The 22,057-nt window shown below is 40.9% G+C and overlaps 2 protein-coding genes across 11 annotated transcripts in view; one reads left to right on the forward strand and one right to left on the reverse strand.

Moving 5' to 3' along the window:
- The first annotated feature begins 12 nt into the window (after positions 1-12).
- On the forward strand, positions 13-17,126 carry sanbr (SANT and BTB domain regulator of CSR). 5 transcript variants are annotated; one of them, XM_061836642.1, is made up of 21 exons: positions 13-235; positions 1,889-2,040; positions 2,119-2,284; positions 4,147-4,243; positions 4,351-4,577; positions 4,723-4,781; positions 5,633-5,793; positions 7,123-7,209; positions 7,883-7,993; positions 8,078-8,201; positions 8,270-8,422; positions 8,587-8,729; positions 8,860-8,938; positions 9,017-9,049; positions 10,708-10,807; positions 13,481-13,569; positions 13,666-13,694; positions 13,894-13,967; positions 14,058-14,146; positions 14,241-14,319; positions 15,121-17,126. In XM_061836642.1, the coding sequence occupies exons 2-21, from the start codon at positions 1,891-1,893 to the stop codon at positions 15,156-15,158; spliced, it is 2,088 nt and encodes a 695-aa protein (XP_061692626.1). In that variant the 5' UTR covers positions 13-235; positions 1,889-1,890; the 3' UTR covers positions 15,159-17,126. The 5 variants fall into 5 exon arrangements, with proteins under 5 accessions (XP_061692626.1, XP_061692627.1, XP_061692624.1 ...); XM_061836640.1 differs by having other exon boundaries at positions 16-235; positions 14,237-14,319; XM_061836641.1 differs by having other exon boundaries at positions 17-235; positions 13,484-13,569; positions 14,237-14,319.
- A 137-nt stretch (positions 17,127-17,263) lies between these two features.
- xpo1b (exportin 1 (CRM1 homolog, yeast) b) overlaps positions 17,264-22,057 on the reverse strand; it is a 33,157-nt gene continuing 28,363 nt past the window's right edge. For all 6 annotated transcript variants that reach the window (XM_061836638.1, XM_061836635.1, XM_061836637.1 and 3 more), the window contains 5 exons: positions 20,890-21,058; positions 20,587-20,721; positions 19,067-19,226; positions 18,894-18,990; positions 17,264-17,619 (listed from right to left, as the gene is read on the reverse strand). In XM_061836638.1, coding sequence (XP_061692622.1) covers positions 17,473-17,619; positions 18,894-18,990; positions 19,067-19,226; positions 20,587-20,721; positions 20,890-21,058 — 708 coding nt within the window. In that variant the 3' untranslated portion in view covers positions 17,264-17,472. The remainder of the gene's footprint in view (positions 17,620-18,893; positions 18,991-19,066; positions 19,227-20,586; positions 20,722-20,889; positions 21,059-22,057) is intronic.

The raw sequence follows: 22,057 nt of genomic DNA on the forward strand, positions 1-22,057 counted from the left end.
TGCGTATAAGTCCATTACAATGACCCCCAGCGTCTCAACTACCGCTATTCACGTAAATTACGAGGAGTCACTGAAGGCATCACAGTGTCCGGCAAAGTTAGCTAGCATGAGCAACGCCGTTAGCCGCCGATAGGACGTCTCAGCATCAGCATCAGCGTCAGCGTCAGCATCACCGGCTCTCAATGACGGTACACGGTATAAGGGACCAGGAAACCATCTGTTCGACAGCAGTTAAGTATGTCACTGGTAAATTATGCGTCTACTATTTAATGCCTGGGTTGATTTGGCAAAGAACATGGCCACTTGGTTGCAGGAACATGCAGTTTGGGGTTCGGCCTGTTAGCATCATCGCTCCAACACCAGTGTGCCGACAAACGACAGTAGAAGCATGCCAAGATATCTTTGTCATCGTTAAATGCCATTCTTGTCTCAGACAAGACAAATAGAACATTGGGAATGTGGTGACCAGTGATTTATTTCCTGCTATACTTAATCATTCGAACTTTAACCCCTCGTTATCTGCATTAGTGAGAGGGAAACATCCAATTCTCAAAAGACTAGGATTGGATGTGTGTTGTTACCCATCTGCACATTCTTAATAATAAGATTGGTGGCCAGTGTAATCAGGCAAACTAATTTGATATTTTGAAAGTGTTTGTTAAACATTTTAGTAAATCAAACGTATCTCTCCGATATAATGAGTAACATTTAAAATACAGTAATGTAGAAGGCCAAATTGTTGAACAAATAATGAGGAGGAAGGTTAATTCCAAATCAGCGTACATGTAATGTAATGTAAGGACATTTTAACACGCACAGTTTTTGGGAAAAAAAGACTGATTAAATTACAAATTATTTTATAAAATTAAGTTGTAATTAAATCAATGATTAAAACAAACAGTTCTTCAAGATTTAATGCAAATCTATTGTAGTTATACTATACTTTAAGGTCACCAGTAGATATAAATGTGCTGAAGAAATATATATACTTTACTAGATTTTTTTAAAAATAGAATTTTAACTGGGGTATACATATATACAGTTGAAGCCAAAAGTTTACATACACTGTGCAAAAACACATTTGTTTTTTTTTTTGTCTCACTGTCAGAAGTCAAATCATAGTGAACCTCTCCTTTTCCAGGTCAGTCAGGATCATCAAAATTATTTGATTTTCTTAAATGCCACAATAATAAGAGTGAGAATCCCTTAGATAATTGAATAATATTTTTTTTAGGTCAAAAGTTTCCATAAATTTCCTGGGTATCATGCAGCATTTGCTTTGAACTACATGACTGGTAAAAACATTTTGGGTAACTTTCCACAAGCTTCTGACAGTACTCTTTTGGAATCCTGGCCCATTCGTCCTGACAAAACTGGCATAACTGAGTCAGGTTTGTCTTTTGTTCTGGGGTTGAATTGTTTGTTGCGTTGCTTGGACACACCTTTTCAGATTTGGCCACGAATGTTCGATGGGATTCAGGTCAGACTTTGTGATGGCCCCTCCAAGACATTGACTTTGTAATCCTCAGGCTACTTTTAAACAATTTTGGCATTATGCTTAAGGTCATTATCCATCTGAAGACCCATTTGCCCTTCCTGGCTGATGTCTTGTGATGTTGCCTTAATATCTCAATGTAATGTTCTTTCTTCATGATGCCGTCTATTTTATGAAGAGCTCCAGTTCCCACAGCAGGAAAACAACTTCAAATGTAAAAATACAAGCTTCATTGTAATATGTTCGTCTTTCATAGTTCAAATGTTGTAAATTATATTTATATTTAATTCCGTTCAGTCAGATTCTTGTGCATACCCACTGTAGAGACCACACACCACACTTTGAGAATCACTGTTATGCACAGCAGACTTTTTTTTTTTTTTTTTTTGACAGAAATGAGTCACTGCTCTTTGGACAACAACAACTTTCCGTTCGACAACAATGTCCTGGTGCTGGACATGGTGCTGGGTTCGCTCTGGGGACTGTCCCAGCCAATAGACTGGGACAGTGTGGCTAAGCTCGTTCCAAGTTTCACTCCCAAGGAGGTAAATATACAAATGCTCGTGATTGTCTGTGACTTGCGATCTAGTTTGTAATATAGAACTGCTTACTGGATGTTATAGTGTGCACTTCGCTTTGAGGAGCTGAAAACCTCTGGAGGTCTTCCTCATGTGGATGATCATTGTAATGCAGTCACAATCGGAACGTCTTCAGATGGCATGACGACCATACTGGGCACTGCTCAAGCAGCAGGGACAGGAAGTCATCACGGTGGTTGTAAAGTTGCAGGTGAAGTTCCTAAAATGGCTTCTAAATCTCGACCTCTGTACTTTGTTGCCTTGCTGTCCGTGTCATCTTGAAAAGTCAAGGATCTATTTTTGTACTAACCTTATGTTTTGTTTTGTTTCTTCTGCAAATATTCTCTTTTTTGAATTTGATGTCTGCCACACATTCCAAAAAAGTTGGGACAAGGGCAACAAAGAACTGGCATAGTCGAGGAATGATTACAAAAAAGGTTTTACATAGCATACTAACTTTTGTAATTGGGGTTTGTAAATAAAAACAGGATAGCGGTATTTTCAAATAATTCTCAACCTATATTTAATTAAATAGAAAGAGAATTGTTGTTATTAAACACCTGGACTGTCTATCTTTAAAAAACAAAGACCATGTCTGAAACCTTGGTGTTCTGATTGATTCCGACCTGACTTTCAACAATCATATCAAATCAATCACAAAAACTGCCCTCTACCGCCTGAAGAACATATCTAGAGTGAAGTCTTGTATGTGTTAACCAGACCAGGAAAAGCTCATCCATGCTTTTATCTCAAGTAGACTTGACTACTGTAAAGGTCTTCTGACTGGACTCCCAAAAAAAGAGTATTAAACAGCTGCACCTCATTCAGAATGCTGCAGCTCGCATTCTGCCCAAAACAACGCGCTCACAGCATATAACTTCAATCCTAAAGTCCTTGCACTGGCTTCCAGTCAGCTTTAGAATAGATTTTAAAGTTCTGCTACTGGTCTATAAATCACTAAATGATTTAGATCCTGAATACATAAAAGAAATGCTTACAGAATACAAACCTAGTAGAGCTCTGAGATCGACTGACTCAGGTCAAATAGTGGAGCACAGAGTCCAAGTCAAACATGGTGAAGCAGCATTTAGCTATTGTGCTGCACACAAATGGAATAAGTTGCCAACAGAGGTGAGGTCAGCCCCTAGTGGGAATGTTTTTAAATCCAGGTTGAAAACTCTTCTTTTTTCTTATGCTTTTTAGAATATATCCACTTTTTCATCATGTTACTTGAACTGTATGCGGTTTTAACTGTCTTTTTTAAAATATCCAGTTTGTCATTTTTATTGTTTTTATCCCATTTTAAATGTTTTATCTTTTTGTTTTCAAATGCCTTTAATCATATAAAGCACATTGAGTTAACTCGTGTATGAGATGCGCGATACAAATAAATTTTGCTTAAATACACTACAAAGATGATTTTTGTTGCTGGAAAGATTCACTCATTTTTTAAGTTCATGCTTAAATAGCAGTGATTTGCAAATCATTGTACAATGTTCCCCTATGATTCGGGGGGGGTGTACATTCTTTACACCGCCTCAAATAATGAAAATCCACAAATAATGGATGCAGTATTAAGATACCTATCTATGATACCGATCATATTTTTGCAACTGTAAGATGCACTTAAAAGTCTGGACAGCATGCTTTAAGTGCACAATTGTTGTGTGACTTGTCCAACAAAGTTGAACTGTTAGTCAGTGTACTCAGCGTACACATAACATGCACTATGTCTAATGTGTCGCCTCATCTACTTAGATGAGAATTTAAGACCGCTATGATCGTGAAAATACGGTGCATTTTAAAAAAAAATGCAAGTATGTGGCGCTGCGAATGGTGCGCCGCGATTGGGCAAGGGCACGCTGTATATTTTGTTTTTATGTCCCAGCTTCATTGGAATTGGAGTTTGTACACATTCAGTTCCAACAATTGCTTGTTTCCGTTTGCAATTGCATTCTAATTGCCAGAGAAGTCCACAGTTATGCTAGCTTGTTCTGTTTCTTTCTTCCCTAAAAGTGCTTTGAAAATCAAAATCGACTTTTACTCTCTTCTTTGTATTTTGTGTTCCTGCAGGGTGCAAATCAACACTTTCGGGAAGTGTTTGCGCATTAGAGAAGAAAGACAAAAGGGTCTTGACTGAGGATGGTGACAAACCCCAAAAACTAAGAGAGTAGGTTTGGAGCTTCCTTCTTTCCACACTGCTGACCAAACCACAGCACACACTTGTCTACGTTATGTTAGCATGACATACCATGATGGCAAATTGTCCCCACACAGTCCCAACATGGTTATCCACGTTTGCGACGAGACCAAGAACTTGAAGCAGGACTTTGCCTGTCCCAGAGATCTTCTAATCAAAGAGATGCGCTACTTTGCGGAGTATCTGTCTGTGGACTCACAGAGATGGGAAGAAGTGGACATCTCGGTTCACTGTGACGTTCTGATCTTCGACTGGCTCATGAACTACGTCCGGAGGAACTCAACCAGGGATAAACCTCGGCTTGGTACACTCAATGAACACATTCTGCATGGGAGTGCCTGAGCTGTCACTCGCACATTGGAACTGGCTGAGCGTTTTGTAGTGTTCGGTGGGTCATTGGCTTTGTGTTGTGTGTTGTTGGTTGGTCATTTGGTGTTTGTTGGTTACAGAGCCCAGCAATGTGATCTCAATCCTGATCTCCTCCGAGTTCTTGAAGATGGACACGTTAGTAAGTGCGGTGACGTGCAACACTAGGTTATTCCTGTTGATTTTAGGGCATCTTGGGTTTTTTTCATCTAATTATTAACAATTTTAGAAAGGTCTCCCTGAACGTTTGGAAGTCCTCTTTCCATGCCAGTGTTGTATGCAACAGAGTAAAAGAGTTGTTACCATCACGGAGGATGTTGCTCTTTTGACCACAACGTAGTTCAGAATCACTCTCAGTTTCTCTCATTTGGCCTTAGTTGTTTTAATACATTGTTATCCATACAACTATATTTCACAATCAACATAATTTTAAATGAGCAGTCAATTGATTTTGTTTTTATGCACACCCCTGTTCCATTTATTTGTAGCATTTTGCATTGAATGAATACGTATCTGGTAATATTTTGACAGAGAGAGCCAAAGGTACTATTGTTGCTTGAATGTAAAAAGGTTTCCTATCCAGTACACACGTAGGCTTGCTAAAGTGAACTTTGAAGTGAATTTGTTGAATGGTTATCTGAAAATGACACAAGAAAGTAGAAAAAGACTGTCGATGTCAAAGGGAATGCTGCATAATATGTGTATTTCTGTTCACGTCCCCATCATTTTGGAATAAATGCATCCTCAAATCTCAAGCTCCTAATGAGGATATGTGGCATAAAAAAATGGATGGATGGATAAATCACCACGTAACCTTCTACACACATTTGCCACTTTCTTGTGTGTTTTCCAGCCAGCAGATACCCTTTCAACTTTATTGAAAACACTGAAACTGAAAATTGGGTCGTGAAATAAATACTGTACTGTTGGGATTGTGTAACTCAAAGTAGGGAACAATTTCCCGAGAACCATTCAGCGTCTGTATCTGCACAGGTGGAGGAGTGCGTCCAGTACTGTCACAAACACATGAGCGCCATCGTGGCCACACCCTGCAACATGAACTGCATCAACAGCAACTTGGTGTCGCGCATCGCCGAGCTTTTCAACCACAATGAGGCAGAAGACATCAGAGACAAAAAAGATAAATTCAAGAGGTGAGGAATTCTCTTGATGTGATGTAATGACTCGACTTCCATTCCTGTCTCCAAGCGTCTTATAAGTGACTTGTGATGGCACCCTTAAGCAGGGTTAGGGTTAGGGTCAGGGACGATGTCACACGTGCATAACGTATAAAAATGTATACCCTACCTTACACACGTTACGCACACACATGAAATGATGTGCTGTGGTCAGACATGGTCATGACTAAAAGAGGGATTCTTTGCCATAATTCAGGCACCACCAATTCTGATTAAACCTAAGTCAGTCCATTTAATCAATCTCGTGCCCATAACTATCTCCCCTAAATTGGTAACTAAATTACAATAATAATAATAACAAGGTAGAACAGTGGGTCAGCTGGTAAAGCGTTGGCCTCACACTTCTGAGGACCCGGGTTCGATCCCTGCCCCACCTGTGTGGAGTTTACATGTGCTCCCCGTGCCTGCAGGGGTTTTTCTCCGGGTACTGTGGTTTCCTCTCACATCCCAAAAACATGCAACATTAATTGAATACTCTAAATTGCCCCGAGGTGTGATTGTGAGCATAACTGTTTGTCTCAATGTACCCTGTGATTGGCTGGCAACCAGGTCAGGGTGTACCCTACCTCCTGCCAGTTGACAGCTGGGATAGGCTCCAGCACTTCCAGCGACCCTTGTGAGGATAAGCGGCAAAAGAAAATAGATAGATGAATAATAACAATGTCTTATACAGTATTTTCTGCATGTGGTGCCTTCAAGGTATCCAAGGACAGTGAGAATCAAGCATGGATGATTGTAAGAGAGAAATTTTTTTCTTCTTACTTCACAACATAAAAACATTAAGGCACAGAAAACTTGTAAGGTAACTCATGAAAATGTCAAACAAACATTACCCAAAAATACGCACAGCAATGTGCTATGAAATGAAAGAAAACAAATCTGATTCAGAATAAATTATTTCAGAAAGTTGTCCTTATTCTGTAAAAGAGCATCACCTGTCCACACTAAAGCGAGCACTTGTGATTAAGTGGAAACAATTAGCCACACGGCAGGTCGGCAAATGTAACCATTATCCACACCGACCTCACAACTAAAAATATTGGAAATGCATGCCTAAGGATTAATATCCCAAACACTTTCCCCCAAGTAGCTGACATTGTTGTTATTTATGTCATTGTGAATATTCCCCATCTTCATTTATTCCCCCTGCTTCAGAGTCAGAGGGAACCTGGCTAAGGACAAGAAAAAATTGTACACCCTGAACTGATCAACTTTCAGTCACTCAGCTGACACAAAAATGGAATAACACCTCTCTCCCGTTCTCTCTCCCCTCACTTTACAAAGCAAATTGTTCCAAAAGAAGATTGAGCTTCTCTTCGACCCAAACTACCAGAACCGAGATTCTCCAAGAAATGCCTCAACTCTCTATCGGTAAAGAGAGAAACATTTTCAGTTTTCTATGTCTGGTGGGGGTGGCATGATGGAACAGCTGGACAGTGTTGGCCTGACAGTTCTGAGGACCAGAGTTCAAATCCTGTGCCTGTTTGAGGTTTTTTTTTTTTTTTTTGAGTTTCCTCCCACATCCCCAAAGCATGCACCATTAATTGGACACTAAATTGCCCCTAGGTGTGATTGTGAGTGCAACTGTTGTCTCTCTTCATGTGTCTGTGAAGTCAGAATTTAATCAAACAATTTTTTTGTGTTCAGAACAAAAAATGTGCACGGCTTGCTACTTGCTACTGCTACTTGTCAGGATTTATGCAAGCATTGGCATTGCTCTGGAAGTTATTAAATATAACAGCCACGCTGTAAAAGAAATAATGATATCACAGTTCATCATTGTAATGAAATATTGACAAGCCCTTGATTGTTTTCAACGCTTTTAAAGTAGCGTATTTTCCACACAATAAGGCGCACCACCAATGAATGGCATATTTTAAAACATTTTCCATACAGAAGGCGTACTGCATTATAAGGCGCACTGTCGGCTTTTGAGAAAATGGAAGGCTTTTAGGTGCGCCTTGTAATGCGGAAAATGCAGTATTTAACTGGCTTTAAATTCCAAACTTGTCAGTCAGTAACATTTGCTGTCTTCCACAATCAGGTGTGGTCTGTGCTTGAAGATGCTGACTGAAGACACACAGAGGAAGATTTCGTGTGTGCCAGGCAAAATCAATATTGACTCTCATGGAGAGATCGTCTATACACATTCAAGGCATGACACCCGACATGGAGTCCGCTTTACATGGATGCCACTTGTGAATTCATCATCGCATGATCTTGGTGTGGGTTTGTGCAGACAGAAGAACTGGGATGCCAATGAATACGTTAGCAGTCTGCACGAGGAGCTCAAATCATGGGGCTTGGTGTATTGGAGAATCTGGGGAACCATCAACTGTCTTACCTGCTCCCGTTGCCAACAGGTTTGCACACGGAAGAAGACAGAATAGCAAATGTTTTTGTTTTTTCCTAGTGTTTCTGTTGTGTGTAGGAGTTTGTGTGTGCAGAGCTGACCCATTGCCGCTACCACCCAGAAAGTGTGATGTACCCCCGGTCAGGGGTGGACAAAAACTGGAACGGGACGGGAATCTACCCCTGCTGCAACCAGACGGTACTGCGCTTCGACCCGACTGGTATGCCCAAGGTAGAGTATATGGAATGAGGGACACAGGACACAATTGCATTTCAACAGGAACATATGACTGCCTCTAAGCTGTGGTGGCGTCGTGTGATTTTCGTGCTGGCCCAGGGACGTCTCAGGCTCACGAGACCGTGTAAATGTGCGTGTGGACTGATGTGGACTTTCAGGGTTGCAGAATGCGAGACCATATCGTGAATGTGCCAAATGAGGAAGACTGCGACGAGGCCACCTTGGCTCAGACCAGAGTCCTTAATGACCTCCTGTTGCACAGAGATGCCGTGTGTGTGTCTGGCTCACCAGCTGCCGCTGGGTAAGTGTTTCCAACCTTACATCGGTGGAATCTTTATGATTAAATTCAATGGATTCCAGGATGCTGGTCAAGCTGAAATGTATTTCTATTTTGTAGTCAGTGAGTCTGATTGTGTGTGTGTGTCGATCAGAGATGAAGAGTGCCCAACCAACGTAGAGAAGGACTGTGATGTCCTCTTGGAACCAGCACTGCTCAGACCTCCAAGCACTGTAATTTCCTTTTTTTTTTCTTCGCTTTTTCTCTTTTTTTCCCCGTTTCTGACATCAGGTACTTTCTCTTTCAACCAGTTCTCTCTTTTGAAAAACTGGAGTCTGCTACTGGTAGGACCGCTCCTTTTTTGTCCCTACAAAAGTCTCGTAACCAGTCAATAAACTATAAATAAACAATTAGTTTTTAGTTCATCTTTAATTCAATTACAGAAGTATTGATTTAACAGTGTGTATGATTGTGGATATCATTTTGCAGTAGTGTAGAACTGCGCTGCATCATCATGACATATGTGTATAATAAATATGAATCTGAGAAGGACAGTAAATATGTCTAGTTCTAAACCAATGCAAATTACCACAATAAAAATAACAACTGATACTTACTGTGTAAAAAAAAACAAAACTGAGCAGTACTCGAGTTGTAAAGTTTTTTTTTTTTTCTTCAAACAAAGCTTTTATACTGTTTATTAGATTAGTAGAAGTGGTCATTAAAGGTCAAGTGTCATCTCTATAAACATTCTAAAATCGATATTGTAATGAAAAATACATATAACATTCTTTACTTCAATGTGTATACGATAAAATATATATGAGCAGAGAGCGCGTCATCCATGCGCAGTTGCGGAAGTGTCATTTGACATCCAAGTGGTCGCCATATTCGCTGCATCTCCTGTCCGTGACGTCACCGTGGACATTCGCCATTGAAAACACGTTGTGGACACTACTGTGGGAGAGGAACACGCCCCCTTCTGACTTCTTTCCAAGAAGAGAACATCTTGTCGGCCGGGGTGGCCCATTTTTGGCGCCGAGGTGGCTTATCACGGCGCTGAGCTAGGCCGCTTTAAGGCATTGTTGTCTCACGCGGCTGAGTGCGCCATTGGCGACAGCTTTGTTCATAGCCGTCGCCGTCCGTGAGCCCGACGAGACAGCCTTCGCCGGCGAGCCAATGCGGAAGCCGTCCAACGCGCACATCAACACATTTAGCACCACTGCCATATGTATGCGGATCTTTTGTTACGTTATGAGAGACGGATTACGTGGTCCGCCCCAAACTATTATTTTTTTTAGTAGGTGTTTACGCACCAACCTGTCGTTTGGAACCCACGTAGCTCTCGTCGTTTGCACCCATGTAATCCATTTTTCACCACGAACCAGGTCTCTTGCAAACTTATGAATAATAGATAAAAATCCTTCTGAAAATCTTGTAAATCCATCTTCCCGAGTGTTCGAGCAATATCCAGCAACGCAACGAGCCGGCATTTTGGCTAACACGAAGGAACAACGAGCTACCTTCCCGCAGGTGAAACTAATAGAAACAAACAAGTCCACTTGAGGGCAGTCCTGCCCCGTACATCACTTTCTGCTTCTTCTCAAAAACAAATCCCTCGAGAGGATTTTCATGGCGGGAGTTACAAAAAGCCATATACGTCAAAATCATGTTTTGTGGTGAAAAAAACCGATGGGTCCATAGCAGCTGCTGTTTTTTCATTAATAACGTACTAAAAATCATCCATTTCATGACACTTGACCTTTAAGTAGAGGCTGCCTGGTGCACCGCATTTATTACTTTTTATGGTGGACTGTTTTGGTAATCTTACATAATGATCAAGCTTCAACTTCAAGACAAATATGAAAATAAGTCAACAAAATACTAGTTCTGTTCAAAAATCAACCGTGAGTTGAAGCCTCCATGCCCGTTGCTCATGCTGTCGATGCATCATGAAAATATGGACCTAAAAAAACATCACAATATGAACTTGTCGTTCCAGAGGCGGCAGTCACTCCTGTCAGAAGATGAGGAGTACACCACAGGGTCAGAGGTCACAGAGGATGAGGTGGGAGATGAGGAGGATTTGTCCAAGATGCAAGGTGATGTTGCGGCCTTTGGACAAACTGCATTATTGGGGAAATGTGTTCACCCTGGGACTTGCATTTTCCCATGTTCATTCATCCCAAAACTACTTTTACAGATACCAAACTTGCACATTTATTTTCTTTAAACAGATTAAGAAAACACAAACATGAATACACGTAATCATATACAGACAACACAGAATTGAAAGAAAATTAATCAAAAAATACATATATCAAAGTTGTGAAAATACAAACCCAATTCCAATTCACTTGGTATGTTATCGTCAACATAAATAAAAACAGAATACAATGATTTGCAAAGCATGTTCAACTTCCTCAGATCCCATAATGGAGGTTTGGTTGCCAGTCTGTCCCTTGAAAAGTGGTACACAGGCAGTCTCCGTACAAATGTTTACAGTGTCTACTTACTTTATTCTCATCCTCACATACAGCACAGGCGTCAAACTCAAGGCCCCGGGGCCAGATGTGGCCCACCACATCGTTTTATATGGCCTGCAAAAGGAAATCATCAATCTCCATAATTCTTGCGAACATGAAGTATGGACCCATTGTCATAACGCCCCTCAGAGGGGAACTGAAACAACAATGTGGCCCTCGACAAAAATGAGTTTGACAGCCCTGATCTCCAGGTCCTGATGGATTCATTTAGATTATTCATTTCAGGAAATAGGAGAAAAACAACACTAAAGCTTTGGGGTATGCAGTATCTGGTGCTCCAACCCAGAAAAATCATAATCATCAATCTGGTCAGCGGTACCACCCACAATTATTTTGGGATGCATTGTTTACAATCCAGCCATCCATTTTCTTTTCCGCTTATCCTCAAAAGGGTTGCGGGAGTGCTGAAACCTGTCTCAGCTGTAAATGGGCAGGAGGCAGGGTACACCCTGAACTGGTCGCCAGCCAATCGCAGAGCACATGGGGACAGGCAACAGTCCCACTCACAATCACACCTAGGGGCAATTTAGACTGTCCAATTAATGTTGCATGTTTTTGGAATGTGTGAGGAAACCGGAGTCCCTGGAGAAAACCAACGCAGACACGGGGAGAACATGCCAACTCCACACAGGGAGGGCTGGGGTTGAACCCGGGTCCTCAGAACTGTGAGGCCAACGCCTTCCAGCTGCGCCGCCGTGCTGCTTCATTGTTTACGAACATTATGAAATGTCCTATCCATATCTTAATAATCCAAACTTTACAAACGTGTACACTATATTGCACCCCAAATGATATTGAGCAAACTTGTTGTCGTCTTAATTTGACTCCCCTCGTCCTCGTTGAATGCACATTAGTCATGCTGTTGCCAGACTACCTGGAGTTTGAGGCTGGGTTTCCACGGTAACAGCCAGACTTGCTGGAGGGAGCACTTTGTGAGAGCACGCTGACTTGACTGACTGACTGACTAACTGATGATGTAGCAGAGCTACTGTCGCGTGAAGAAGCCGCAGCATGGCTGCTGGAAGTTTGTGGTATAAGTTGGTGTGCGTGCCACTGTTAACGTCAGTCGCCTTCGTGCAGGTGGAGAGCCGCTGTTGGCCGAACAAATTAGTTTTGATGTGGACTTTGCACACAAACCCTTTCCCCATGAGTCTTAACAAAAACAGAAAATGCTTTCGCAATATCTCAACATTTATTCATGACAATTTCAAATGATAGTACATGGTTAGTAAATGCAAAATAGTAGTAATTAAAACGAGCAAATAAAAAGAAAGAAGAAGATTTGCTTTCGCGGGCAACAAAATAATGAAAACAATAATAAACAAATAGTGTGGCAGGCCGTTCCAGGGCTGTGGGCCATGACTTTGACATGTGTGATCTACTTTGACTGTGCAAGCAATGTTTTAAGAAACAAGTTCGAACATCAATGAACCGCTGTTAAATAGTGAACTATAAAAATAATAACTTTCAAGCTAGCCCTCAACAAGTGATTACAGTTGACATGATGGTGAACGTGCAGAGAGGGAGTTCGGTTGTGCTTGACAGGAAATTCTCTTCACATCACATAAAGACAAAATACATTTTTGATTCTTGTACAATTACAGTCGAGCTGCTTTACTATAACCTTTGTGTTATTTGCAGGGGAGCAAAAATCCACGAGTAATTGACCAAAAAAAAAAGTTGATCATTTTTTATAGATGGCACAAGATAGCAGCAAAACTTTTTTTTTTTTTTAAATTTTCAAAATTAAACCCTCAACTCACTTCAACAGTTCCTGACACAAAGATGTGGCAAGATGGTATCAGAGTAATGTATTTATTGCTTCGGCCTGAGCACAAAAATTCCAAATACTGTACATTAGTTTTCCATAGATTAACGAAGAGGGTCGACTTGTAAAATGTGCATACTTGTAACAATAATGAATGGCCAGTTTCCTGGCCAGGGAAAAATACTCTCCCCAGTGTTGTGAAACACAATTGTATTCTGTGGCTCTCCGAAAATGGGTGTGCCTGTGCCTGACTCGGAGGGCTGACTCCTCATGTGTGGCTGCTAGAAACAAACCATTGGAATTTATTATCAGTGACACAATACTGAAATGCACACAGAGTAAGGAACTATTTGTGGCACCTACTTATTCTTTCTTTTTCTTTTCAGGTGGAACACATATAACAATGTTTAGAAGCAGATACCACTCTTAAGTATCTCCTCATGTTCTTGTTTGTGTGTCAGCAGCTGCCAAGAAGGCCAAGAGGAACAACAGAGTTCTTAAAAAACACATTTCCTCACCAAACCTCCAGCGAAAGGTCAAACCGGATAAAGTGAGTCACAGCTTGGATACGCAATATGAACATGCGTAATAGTATTATTTACTCTAAAAACAGTACCTGTGAAAAAAAATCTATTTCTTTCCACAGTCTCAGTCCAGAGACAACACTCCTTTCATGTGAGTTCCTCTATGGAAACAATAGCTTATTACTATGAATGTTTTTATTACACTGTCCTAGCCCAGATAACACAAATCATTTACATACTTGAGAGAAATATCAGTCAGACCCACTACACTATTTTAGAACAGGGGCTTTAAGTCCACAAGATACTTTGGTTGAATAATTGAGTGATCATTTGTTATTTGCGGGCTGTAGAGTGAGTGTCCAGAGAAGTAAGTGGGACAGAACTCGTTCCATGCGGTACAACCAGGATGCTCAGAGAGAAGAAGGTAAACAAATTCTCTCAAAATGTTTCAGCAGCTCTCATTGCTTTTGTCCACACACGTTTACATGACAACACCTCGTTTGTTTCCTAAAAGACCAACGTCGCATGGCCGAGATCATCGATTTCCTCACGAATATGCGCTTTGGAGATCAGGAGCAAAACAGATCCAAGGACACAAAGGAGGTGTGTGTGTTGTATAGTGTGTTGCAATACATGCAGCATGGGTTCATTTATTTTGTTTGTGTGTGCGTGCGCCCTTGTGTACTGCTGCAGCCAGCAGGAGGAATCTACTCCAGACTCGAGGCACAATTCAAGAGTTCAACTCAAAGCAGACACTCCTTCGACAAGACACAGAGGTGGGGTTATTGATAGGAGACAAAGTAATCCAAACAAGAAGCTGAAAGACAGAATTCAGGAAAAGTATTTGATGCATGAATCCACCAATTCCTTTCCAAGAAATTCCACTTCTATGGCTTTCTGTGACTCCTCTAGTCTCTCTTCCCTGTGAGAACGTCCCTTGCAACGGTGAAGTACTGCTGATGACTCTTATCGTCTCATTCTCGTGACTTCAATGTGTCAACAGCACGATGGGGAGGACTGTTAAAAGCGGCAATTCTGATTGAACCAGGAAATGTTTTGGTTGATTCATATATCACATTATTTTTGCCGTTCAGCTTCTTGTTAAAGTTGAGTTGCGTAAAAAGTACTGTCAAAATTCTGAGTGCTTTTTCTACTACACTATTAAATGAATCATATTTCTGCACATTCAACTACGCTACGAGTGAGGCAAACCCACCAGTGAGAACTTTAGTACTGCTAGTCCAGTTGGTGTTACTAATACAGTGAAGTAGTTTAGAAGGTTTAGTTCCATACTTGTAGGCCAAAAGTGTCACTAGCAATGTGTGTGTGTGTGTGGGGGGACACTAGTAAGAAGCAGTCCTAATTGTACTGAATTGTCGTACTAATGTGGACAAAGCACATCCTAGTACATGGATACAGGATAAAATGCTCAAACAGCTTTCCATAGAATTTCATTTTGGAAAATTCAATATCCTGTAAGTGTATAGTAGATGGAATGGAGGCTGTACATTTTTTGAAGGTACAAACATTTAATTGAATGAATAGATAAACTATTGTTTCTGTGTGTCCCCTTGTAGACCTAAAATACGCTATGCTCAGATCCGGACAAACATAGAGAAGTGACGGTTGAGGCTGTTTAGTATCCTAAAAATGTGCTCCAGGCATGTCTACTTGCCATTCGTCGACCCCCCAAACACCACCCACTTGCCTATTACCAAGAGCAGCCGTCGATCGGGCCGTCTCTTCTGTTAAAGTGAGGTGACCGTGCCAGGATCAACACGCGCTACAGTCTGTTTGTGCAGCTCCGTTCAGGTCTCGCAAAACAAGGAGCTCCCCGGACCTGGGTCAGCTTATGGGAAGCGCCGCTCTGACTGTTTGCACTTCTCAAGTGTTTCTGGAGGATTTATTTTTGGACCACAGGGGAGGGGCTTCAAAATGGACGTGAGAGCATATGATAGTAACTCACAAAGATTATGATGCTGTGAAAGCAATTTCCGGTCTGACCTGTGCTCCACAACGGCGACATGAAGCAAGAATGTGCATGTGAACTCTGTGACATCCATATTCGTCATCATCCCCTAACCTTGCAGCCTTTGAGTTACCACAATACTTGTGTAAGGAAGAGGCGGGTGGGGGGAATTGTGGTTTCACTATCAAGTTCACAAACCTTGACAATCGCTATACCAGACTGCTTTAAAGAGAAATGAGGAAAAAAAAAAAAAGCAACAAAACACTCCTATAATATTCCATGCATCCAATCCTGTAATATACAGTGCTTTAAAAAAGTATTGACCCTTATTTCAATTTATGTTTGCAGTTTCCTACTTGAATGTTTCTGAAGAAAAAAAAAAAAAAAAAAAAAAGTCTAAACAGACAAAGGTATATTTTATGGGCCTAAAGCTACTTGGGCTTATGTTAAAAGGCAATGCACAAATTGTGATTGATGCAACCGTGAAATCTGCTCTGCACCAGAAAATCCTGAGCAATCGGTTTGTAACCTCAGGCTGAAGCGCAACAGAGTTTTTGCAGAAGGACAAAGTTCCAAAACACTGGCAAGTCAACTTCTGAATTGCTTTAAAAAACTTTTTTTGAAGTGGACCAATAAGAGTCTGGAGTAAAATCTGATTTAATCACATTAAAAACAAAAGACTGGGAATGTTTGAAAACCCTAGTCTGGTGATCTTAAACATTAAGGTGGAAACGTTTTTGAGGTGGCCAATACTGGTACTTCTTTACACTGTACTTGGACATGTTGCAAACACAAGAAAGCAAAGACGCTTGTAAAACTCTACAATTTTTAATCAGTTCAAAAAAATTCACAACAAATGTAACACCTTGAGAAGGGATATTTGCTATTGGAGACTGGATACTTCTTGGGAATTTATACATTCTTGAGCCTAATTGTTTATTTGGACAGAACTCTGAATAGGTACAAATGAAAAATGCAAAAATACAAAATTAAATGTAAACCCGATTTATTATTTGCCATTTTTCTCTATCGGTAGTGTCTTGAAGCACTACTGCATGGTAAACAATCTAAATGAGTACAATTGAACACATTGAAAGCCGTCAACCAAGAACCTATAAATACCTTTGCCACTTCTTTAAAACATCCCATTCGTGGAGGCTCACGAATGAGCAACAATCCTCTTAGAGGAAAACAAAAGCCTGATGTCGACTACGCGACAGAACCCACACACACGCGCACACGCCAAAGAAACCATAGAATAAGAGAAAAAAAACAAAAAAAAAATGTTCCCATGGTATTAAAGATGCTATACAAGTGGGATGATATGCACAGTTGTGTTCCTTAGAAAAGTGTTTAAATTTTAGGATGATGCCGCACAACTCACAATGAAAAGATGCTGACATCTTTTGAGCCTTCATTCATTAGCCGTTCCATTCATTCTCCCACCAAACGGTGTATGTGCCTCTACAAGACCTTCCATCTCTACAAGCCTTGATGCAGATCAAGAACAAAAATCTCTCTTTCTCACACGCTATATAAATATATATATATTTATCGTGTGTGTGTGTGGGTGTATATATACACATACACCCACACACACACACACAACAAATATATGGGGAATAAGGAGCGAGGGAAATGGAAGAAACAACAAAAACAAGATGGTTGACTTGTTCATGCAGTTCAGCAGAAGGCTGGACCGAAAAACGCAAGCTGTGGAAAGAGATTAGAGGAAAAAGTCTCCATATAAAATGTAGATTATGCAAAAGAGGGCCACGGTTCGTTGACACGTTATTGGCGTTGTTTGCACGACCAGCATCCACTCTGCCAAGAAGGGGATGGGGGCGGAATCTCCAATCATCACACTGAAGTGCCCCCTTCTTGACGTCTTGCTGCGGTTAGTCGAGTTAGTTGGACAGTTCGACGGAGGCGGGCGAGTGAGCGGGCGGGCGTGCCATGCTCAGTCACACATCTCCTCTGGGATCTCGTGTGGGTTGAGGATGCCTGGAACCGACATTTGGATTTTGTGCTTCTCCTCCTGAGCCTGACGAAGCGATGCTTCCCTCTCCTCCAGGAACAGGTCTGTCGTGTCCTCGCCGGCGAACTCCTGCAGAGCGTCACACCGGCTGGTTATGCCACAGACTCGCAACTCTTTTGGCTTTTAACTCGTGACAGTTATTTGTTGATTGTGCCGCTTTGACCCTCTACGTTTCTTAGAAAGGAAATCTAAAAAGCATGATTTCTGGGGAACTCAAAACTGAGCAAGAACCCTTTACATTTTTCTACCAATACAAATTCAAACACGTAAGAGAAAAACCTGTTATACTGGCAATAGCAAAAAAAACGTCAATGGTTAACACCCAGTAGTGGTGTCTAAGCACTTCAATTAGACAAACCTATGGCCTGACTAAATCAAGATTACTTGGCACCAAGATGCCTCTAGAAGGGAGACATTGCTTTGACATGAACCTCGCCAAAATAAATGAAATTTCCAGTAAGTGTGGGCTAGGTTTCACAAATCAATTACAAACTCTCAAACAAAGACAGAAATAAAATGCTTTATACTCATTAAAAAAAAAAAGTCTCTTCATCTGACATTGCAAATATGTATATGGAAGTACTGTCATCATACGAATACTTCAAATAATAATAAAGGCATTCTAGATGCATTCCAATTTGTTGTCATTGTGTTGTGCAGATACAAAAAAATTTGGGTCAAACTACAGGTTTTGAGAATAAAAGCTAAAGACATTTGTGGCAATTTATTATATAATTAACGAGCATCGGTTTTTCTTCCGGGGTACTCTTGACTGTCTCCCCCATTAAAAAAATAATTGTTGCGTATAAATGTGAATATTTTTGATGGTGTACAGTAGGGCTGTCAACCCGCATCTCTTTGCTTGTTTTCATGTGGCCGTTATGAAGGCATGAAAGCAAATGAAAGTTTAGTTTTTTTTTTTTTAATGTGCGTGTGCGTTTTACTTGAGCTCATTACGGGATTGTTGCAAAACTGGCATGCGCATTGAATGTAAACAACCTGAAGTTTCTCAACTGGATTGCAATCTTTTGAGAAAATAATTCGTCAAATTCACAGGGAAAAGATGCACAGTTAAGCGAAAATATGTGGATGAACACAGGATGTTTTGAACCAACATTGTTTTCGTTATCATGTTAGTGTGCGACATTTACAATAAATTTCCATGTGTATGATGTGGCTCTTTGCAGTAACAGTAAAAAAAAAAAAAAAAAAAGTGGCTCTTGATCTGACTGGTTGGGCACCCCTGGTGTACGCATAAAGGCTCCCTGGGATTGGCTGACTGACAACAACAAACCAGCTCCATGAATGAAGTTTCAAGGCAGAATCGTGAGTGGCAGTCTCACCTTAATCTGGACGAGGAAGTCCCTAAGGTGCTCCTTGAAGGCAGGAATGTCCTGGTTGAGGCTGAACAGTCCAGTTACAAACACCTTCACCTGAGCACTACATACATACAGCGGCGACATTAGCTGGGCGGGGCGGAGCAGAAGATGCTTGTGGCGTGTGTGTGTGGACTCACTCCTGCAGATGAGGGAAGGCCGTCTTGAGCAGGTTGGCCACGTACTCCTGAATGAAAACCTGGTTGTTGGCAGGAGAGGCGGGGTTCAGTGCAGTGGTGATCTTGCCCTCCTCCACCAGGTTAAACATGTAGGCCAGGATGGAAGCGTGCATGGTCAGACCTGCAGGAAACGAATGAACAACAAAAAAATAATAATAGGTCACTCAAAGCTAGGGATGAAATGATATCACAAATTCACAGCACTGTCAGTACTAAATTAATCACAATTATCACATGACTAAAAGGAAATAGAAAAACACACTGAAAGTGTTGCACTATCTGAGTGTGAATCCCCACAATATACATACTTTGACATTCAAAACTGTAAACAGCAACAACTAAAGAGGAGATTTATTTTGATACGCAAGATGCCAAAAATGTGCTCAAAGACAACACTGATATTCGGTAGTGGTTCAATAAATTTTTAATAGGCTACTTCACACAAACAAACTGGATGGTTGTAATTTCACCAAGTTCTGGCAATCATCAGCTAATTTATGGCAGAACATGACTATTTTTGATATTGGAGGCAAAGGACTTTGGTCATAATATCCATGACTTGAAGGAATCAAATCCAACACCCTGTCTAATAATGACTTGTGTGCTATGGCTTGTCGTCAGTCCAGTTTTTTGGGGGTGTTGGGGCGATAGTGGATCCCTAGTTTATATATAACATCAGGATCTGAAATTAATTTGAGTGGTGTTGCTGTCAGAACCCGTACTGGCCCCATGTTGAGTTTCAGTGATTATTCCGTATTTACCGTCTTTATACGGTATTATTAAAGACCCTTTACGAAATTAGTGCAAATCTATTAGTCGCGATATCTGTACTAAACTCACTAAAATCAAGACTTTGCAAGGGAACAAATTGGTATTGCCTCAAAGAACAAACCAATTACAAAATTGAAATGTTTACATAGCACATAGACATTTCAACTAAGCTTTTATCTTGCGTCATGATCTTGATCTTGTACAAACTGTATAAAATTAGCGGTGCTCCGATAAGTTATTTATGGTACCAATTCCTTTATTAATAATTTGTGAGTAAGATCTGCCAATCACTGTCAATACCAATCATATTGATTAGCTGTAAATATTTTAATTTATTCATGGTGAGTGCTGTTGGATCTATGATCTGACATGTTTCGCTTTGCTTCACAGCTCTTGCGCACCTGCATGGTGCGAAGAGGGGAGGGGATGCCACACTAGCCCTGGGCTATTCCGGAAAAAATAATAATCCAGATTATTTTGAGTGATAGTAAACTCATTAAGAAACTTTGTATCTACCAACACTTAACTTTAACTTAAAAGAACGTGAAGACAAATAAGTATCCAGAAAATTTATGTTAAAATGATAGAGAAAAATAAATACATTGTTTAATAACATGCCACTGCTTTTGGCCACGACTGTATTGACTCTATATTTGTTTCTATTCAAAACGTTCACATCAGTGTGGTTGTCAGGATGTGCGCAAACTCACCAGCTGTGTGAGACGTATCCGTGACCACAGAGAAGATGTGCTGAAGGATATCACAGAAATATGTCTGGTAGAAGCTCTGAGCTGCGGCTTCCTCTTGAGCCACATTCTGAAGCATTGTGTAGAGAATCTGCAGACCTGATCGCCACAACAACATTGACGTGAAAAACTCGATCAACAACAGGTGAAGAAAGAGTTTCACGACATCCGCATTGTCATCCTATGGCGTGTCGTTACGTTCCCCATTAGCATCTGAGCTCCTTTACATTTTTAATCAGGGGAAGGTCGGGGGCTGTGAGTCCTTACCAGTGTCAGCAACATTTCTCATGGTGTGTTTGAAGGCCCAGATGATTGAGTCCAGCACGAGTTTGAACTGGGCTGGGGGGATGGCAAGGAACGCAGGGAAGCAGTGTGAGTTGACAGCTTGGAGCAGGTAGAAGAAGTGGGTTCGGTGCTCGGGATACTCTTCAAAATTCTGGTGACACAATGTGGGGGGGCGGGGGTGGGGGCTTAACATTCGAGACTTTGTGCTGACACACAACTCTTGACTGTTTTATAATACAGTGGAACCTTGGAGTTCGAAAAGAATTCATTCTTCTAAAGTCCAATTTGTTCAACCTTGGAAACTTTTTTTCTACATAGTAAATGTAAATGAGTTGAATCTATTCTAAATTTCCAAAAAGTACATTCCTATTTATGTAAAAGCAAGCACAGCTTGTATTTAAAAATAAAAAAAAAATTAAAAGCATAAATTTAAAGCAAGTAAAATGTGTACTGTAATTTCCGGCCTATAAGTCACGACTTTTTTCCCCCCACGGTTTCAACTCTGCTTTATGTGGTTTATGTGGTGACGCGGCTAATTTGTAAATTTTTTTCAAACGGCCACAAGGGGGCACTCGAGCGGAAAAGGTAAGAGTGAGATCGGTGAAATATATGTGCTGAGGAAGTGACTTTTACCAGTCCAGCCCTGCTAGAGCAGCACTAGCGTGTTATGCTGTGTCTCAGTGATTTTTACCTGTATGTTTTTTTTTTTTTTTTTTTTTTTTTTTTTTTTAAACCGGCCCTGCTAGTGTTGGCGCGGCGCTAGCGTTAAACTCTCTGTGTACCGTCTTTCTTTGTAAATATCTCGTGTTTCAATGTGGGCACTTCTGGCTTTTACATAGCTGCGGGCTAAGTATGTCCCAAATAATATTTTCTTTACAAATGTACTCGGTGAGGGTTATAACCAGGTGCGCTCTGTAGGCCGGGTATTACAATATTTATATTTTTGGTCACGGTGTGACGGCAACAGTGGATGGATGTGGAGGGAGGGAATGGGAAGAGTTACGTCTTTCACAGAGTAATTTTCCAATAGCTCCTCCATTTCTTCTATTATCCGTGGCATTTGATTTGAAATGCTAGTCGCTCCTTTGGTAACACTAGCTGCCTTTATTCTTTTACGATAGTCAAACTAGTCGATTTAGCCATATAATAC

The sequence above is a fragment of the Syngnathoides biaculeatus genome, chromosome 12, assembly GCF_019802595.1.
Source record: "Syngnathoides biaculeatus isolate LvHL_M chromosome 12, ASM1980259v1, whole genome shotgun sequence".
NCBI classification, from domain to species: Eukaryota; Metazoa; Chordata; class Actinopteri; order Syngnathiformes; family Syngnathidae; genus Syngnathoides; species Syngnathoides biaculeatus.

What these genes read in the sequence shown, in the direction of transcription:
- sanbr (XM_061836640.1), top strand. Translation starts at nt 1,891, where the DNA reads ATGAGTCACTGCTCTTTGGACAACAACAACTTTCCGTTCGACAACAAT. An exon ending in CGGTGGTTGTAAAGTTGCAG is followed by an intron (nt 2,285 to 4,146) that starts GTGAAGTTCCTA and finishes GTGTTCCTGCAG; the next exon opens with GGTGCAAATCAACACTTTCG. An exon ending in ACCCGACTGGTATGCCCAAG is followed by an intron (nt 8,423 to 8,586) that starts GTAGAGTATATG and finishes GTGGACTTTCAG; the next exon opens with GGTTGCAGAATGCGAGACCA.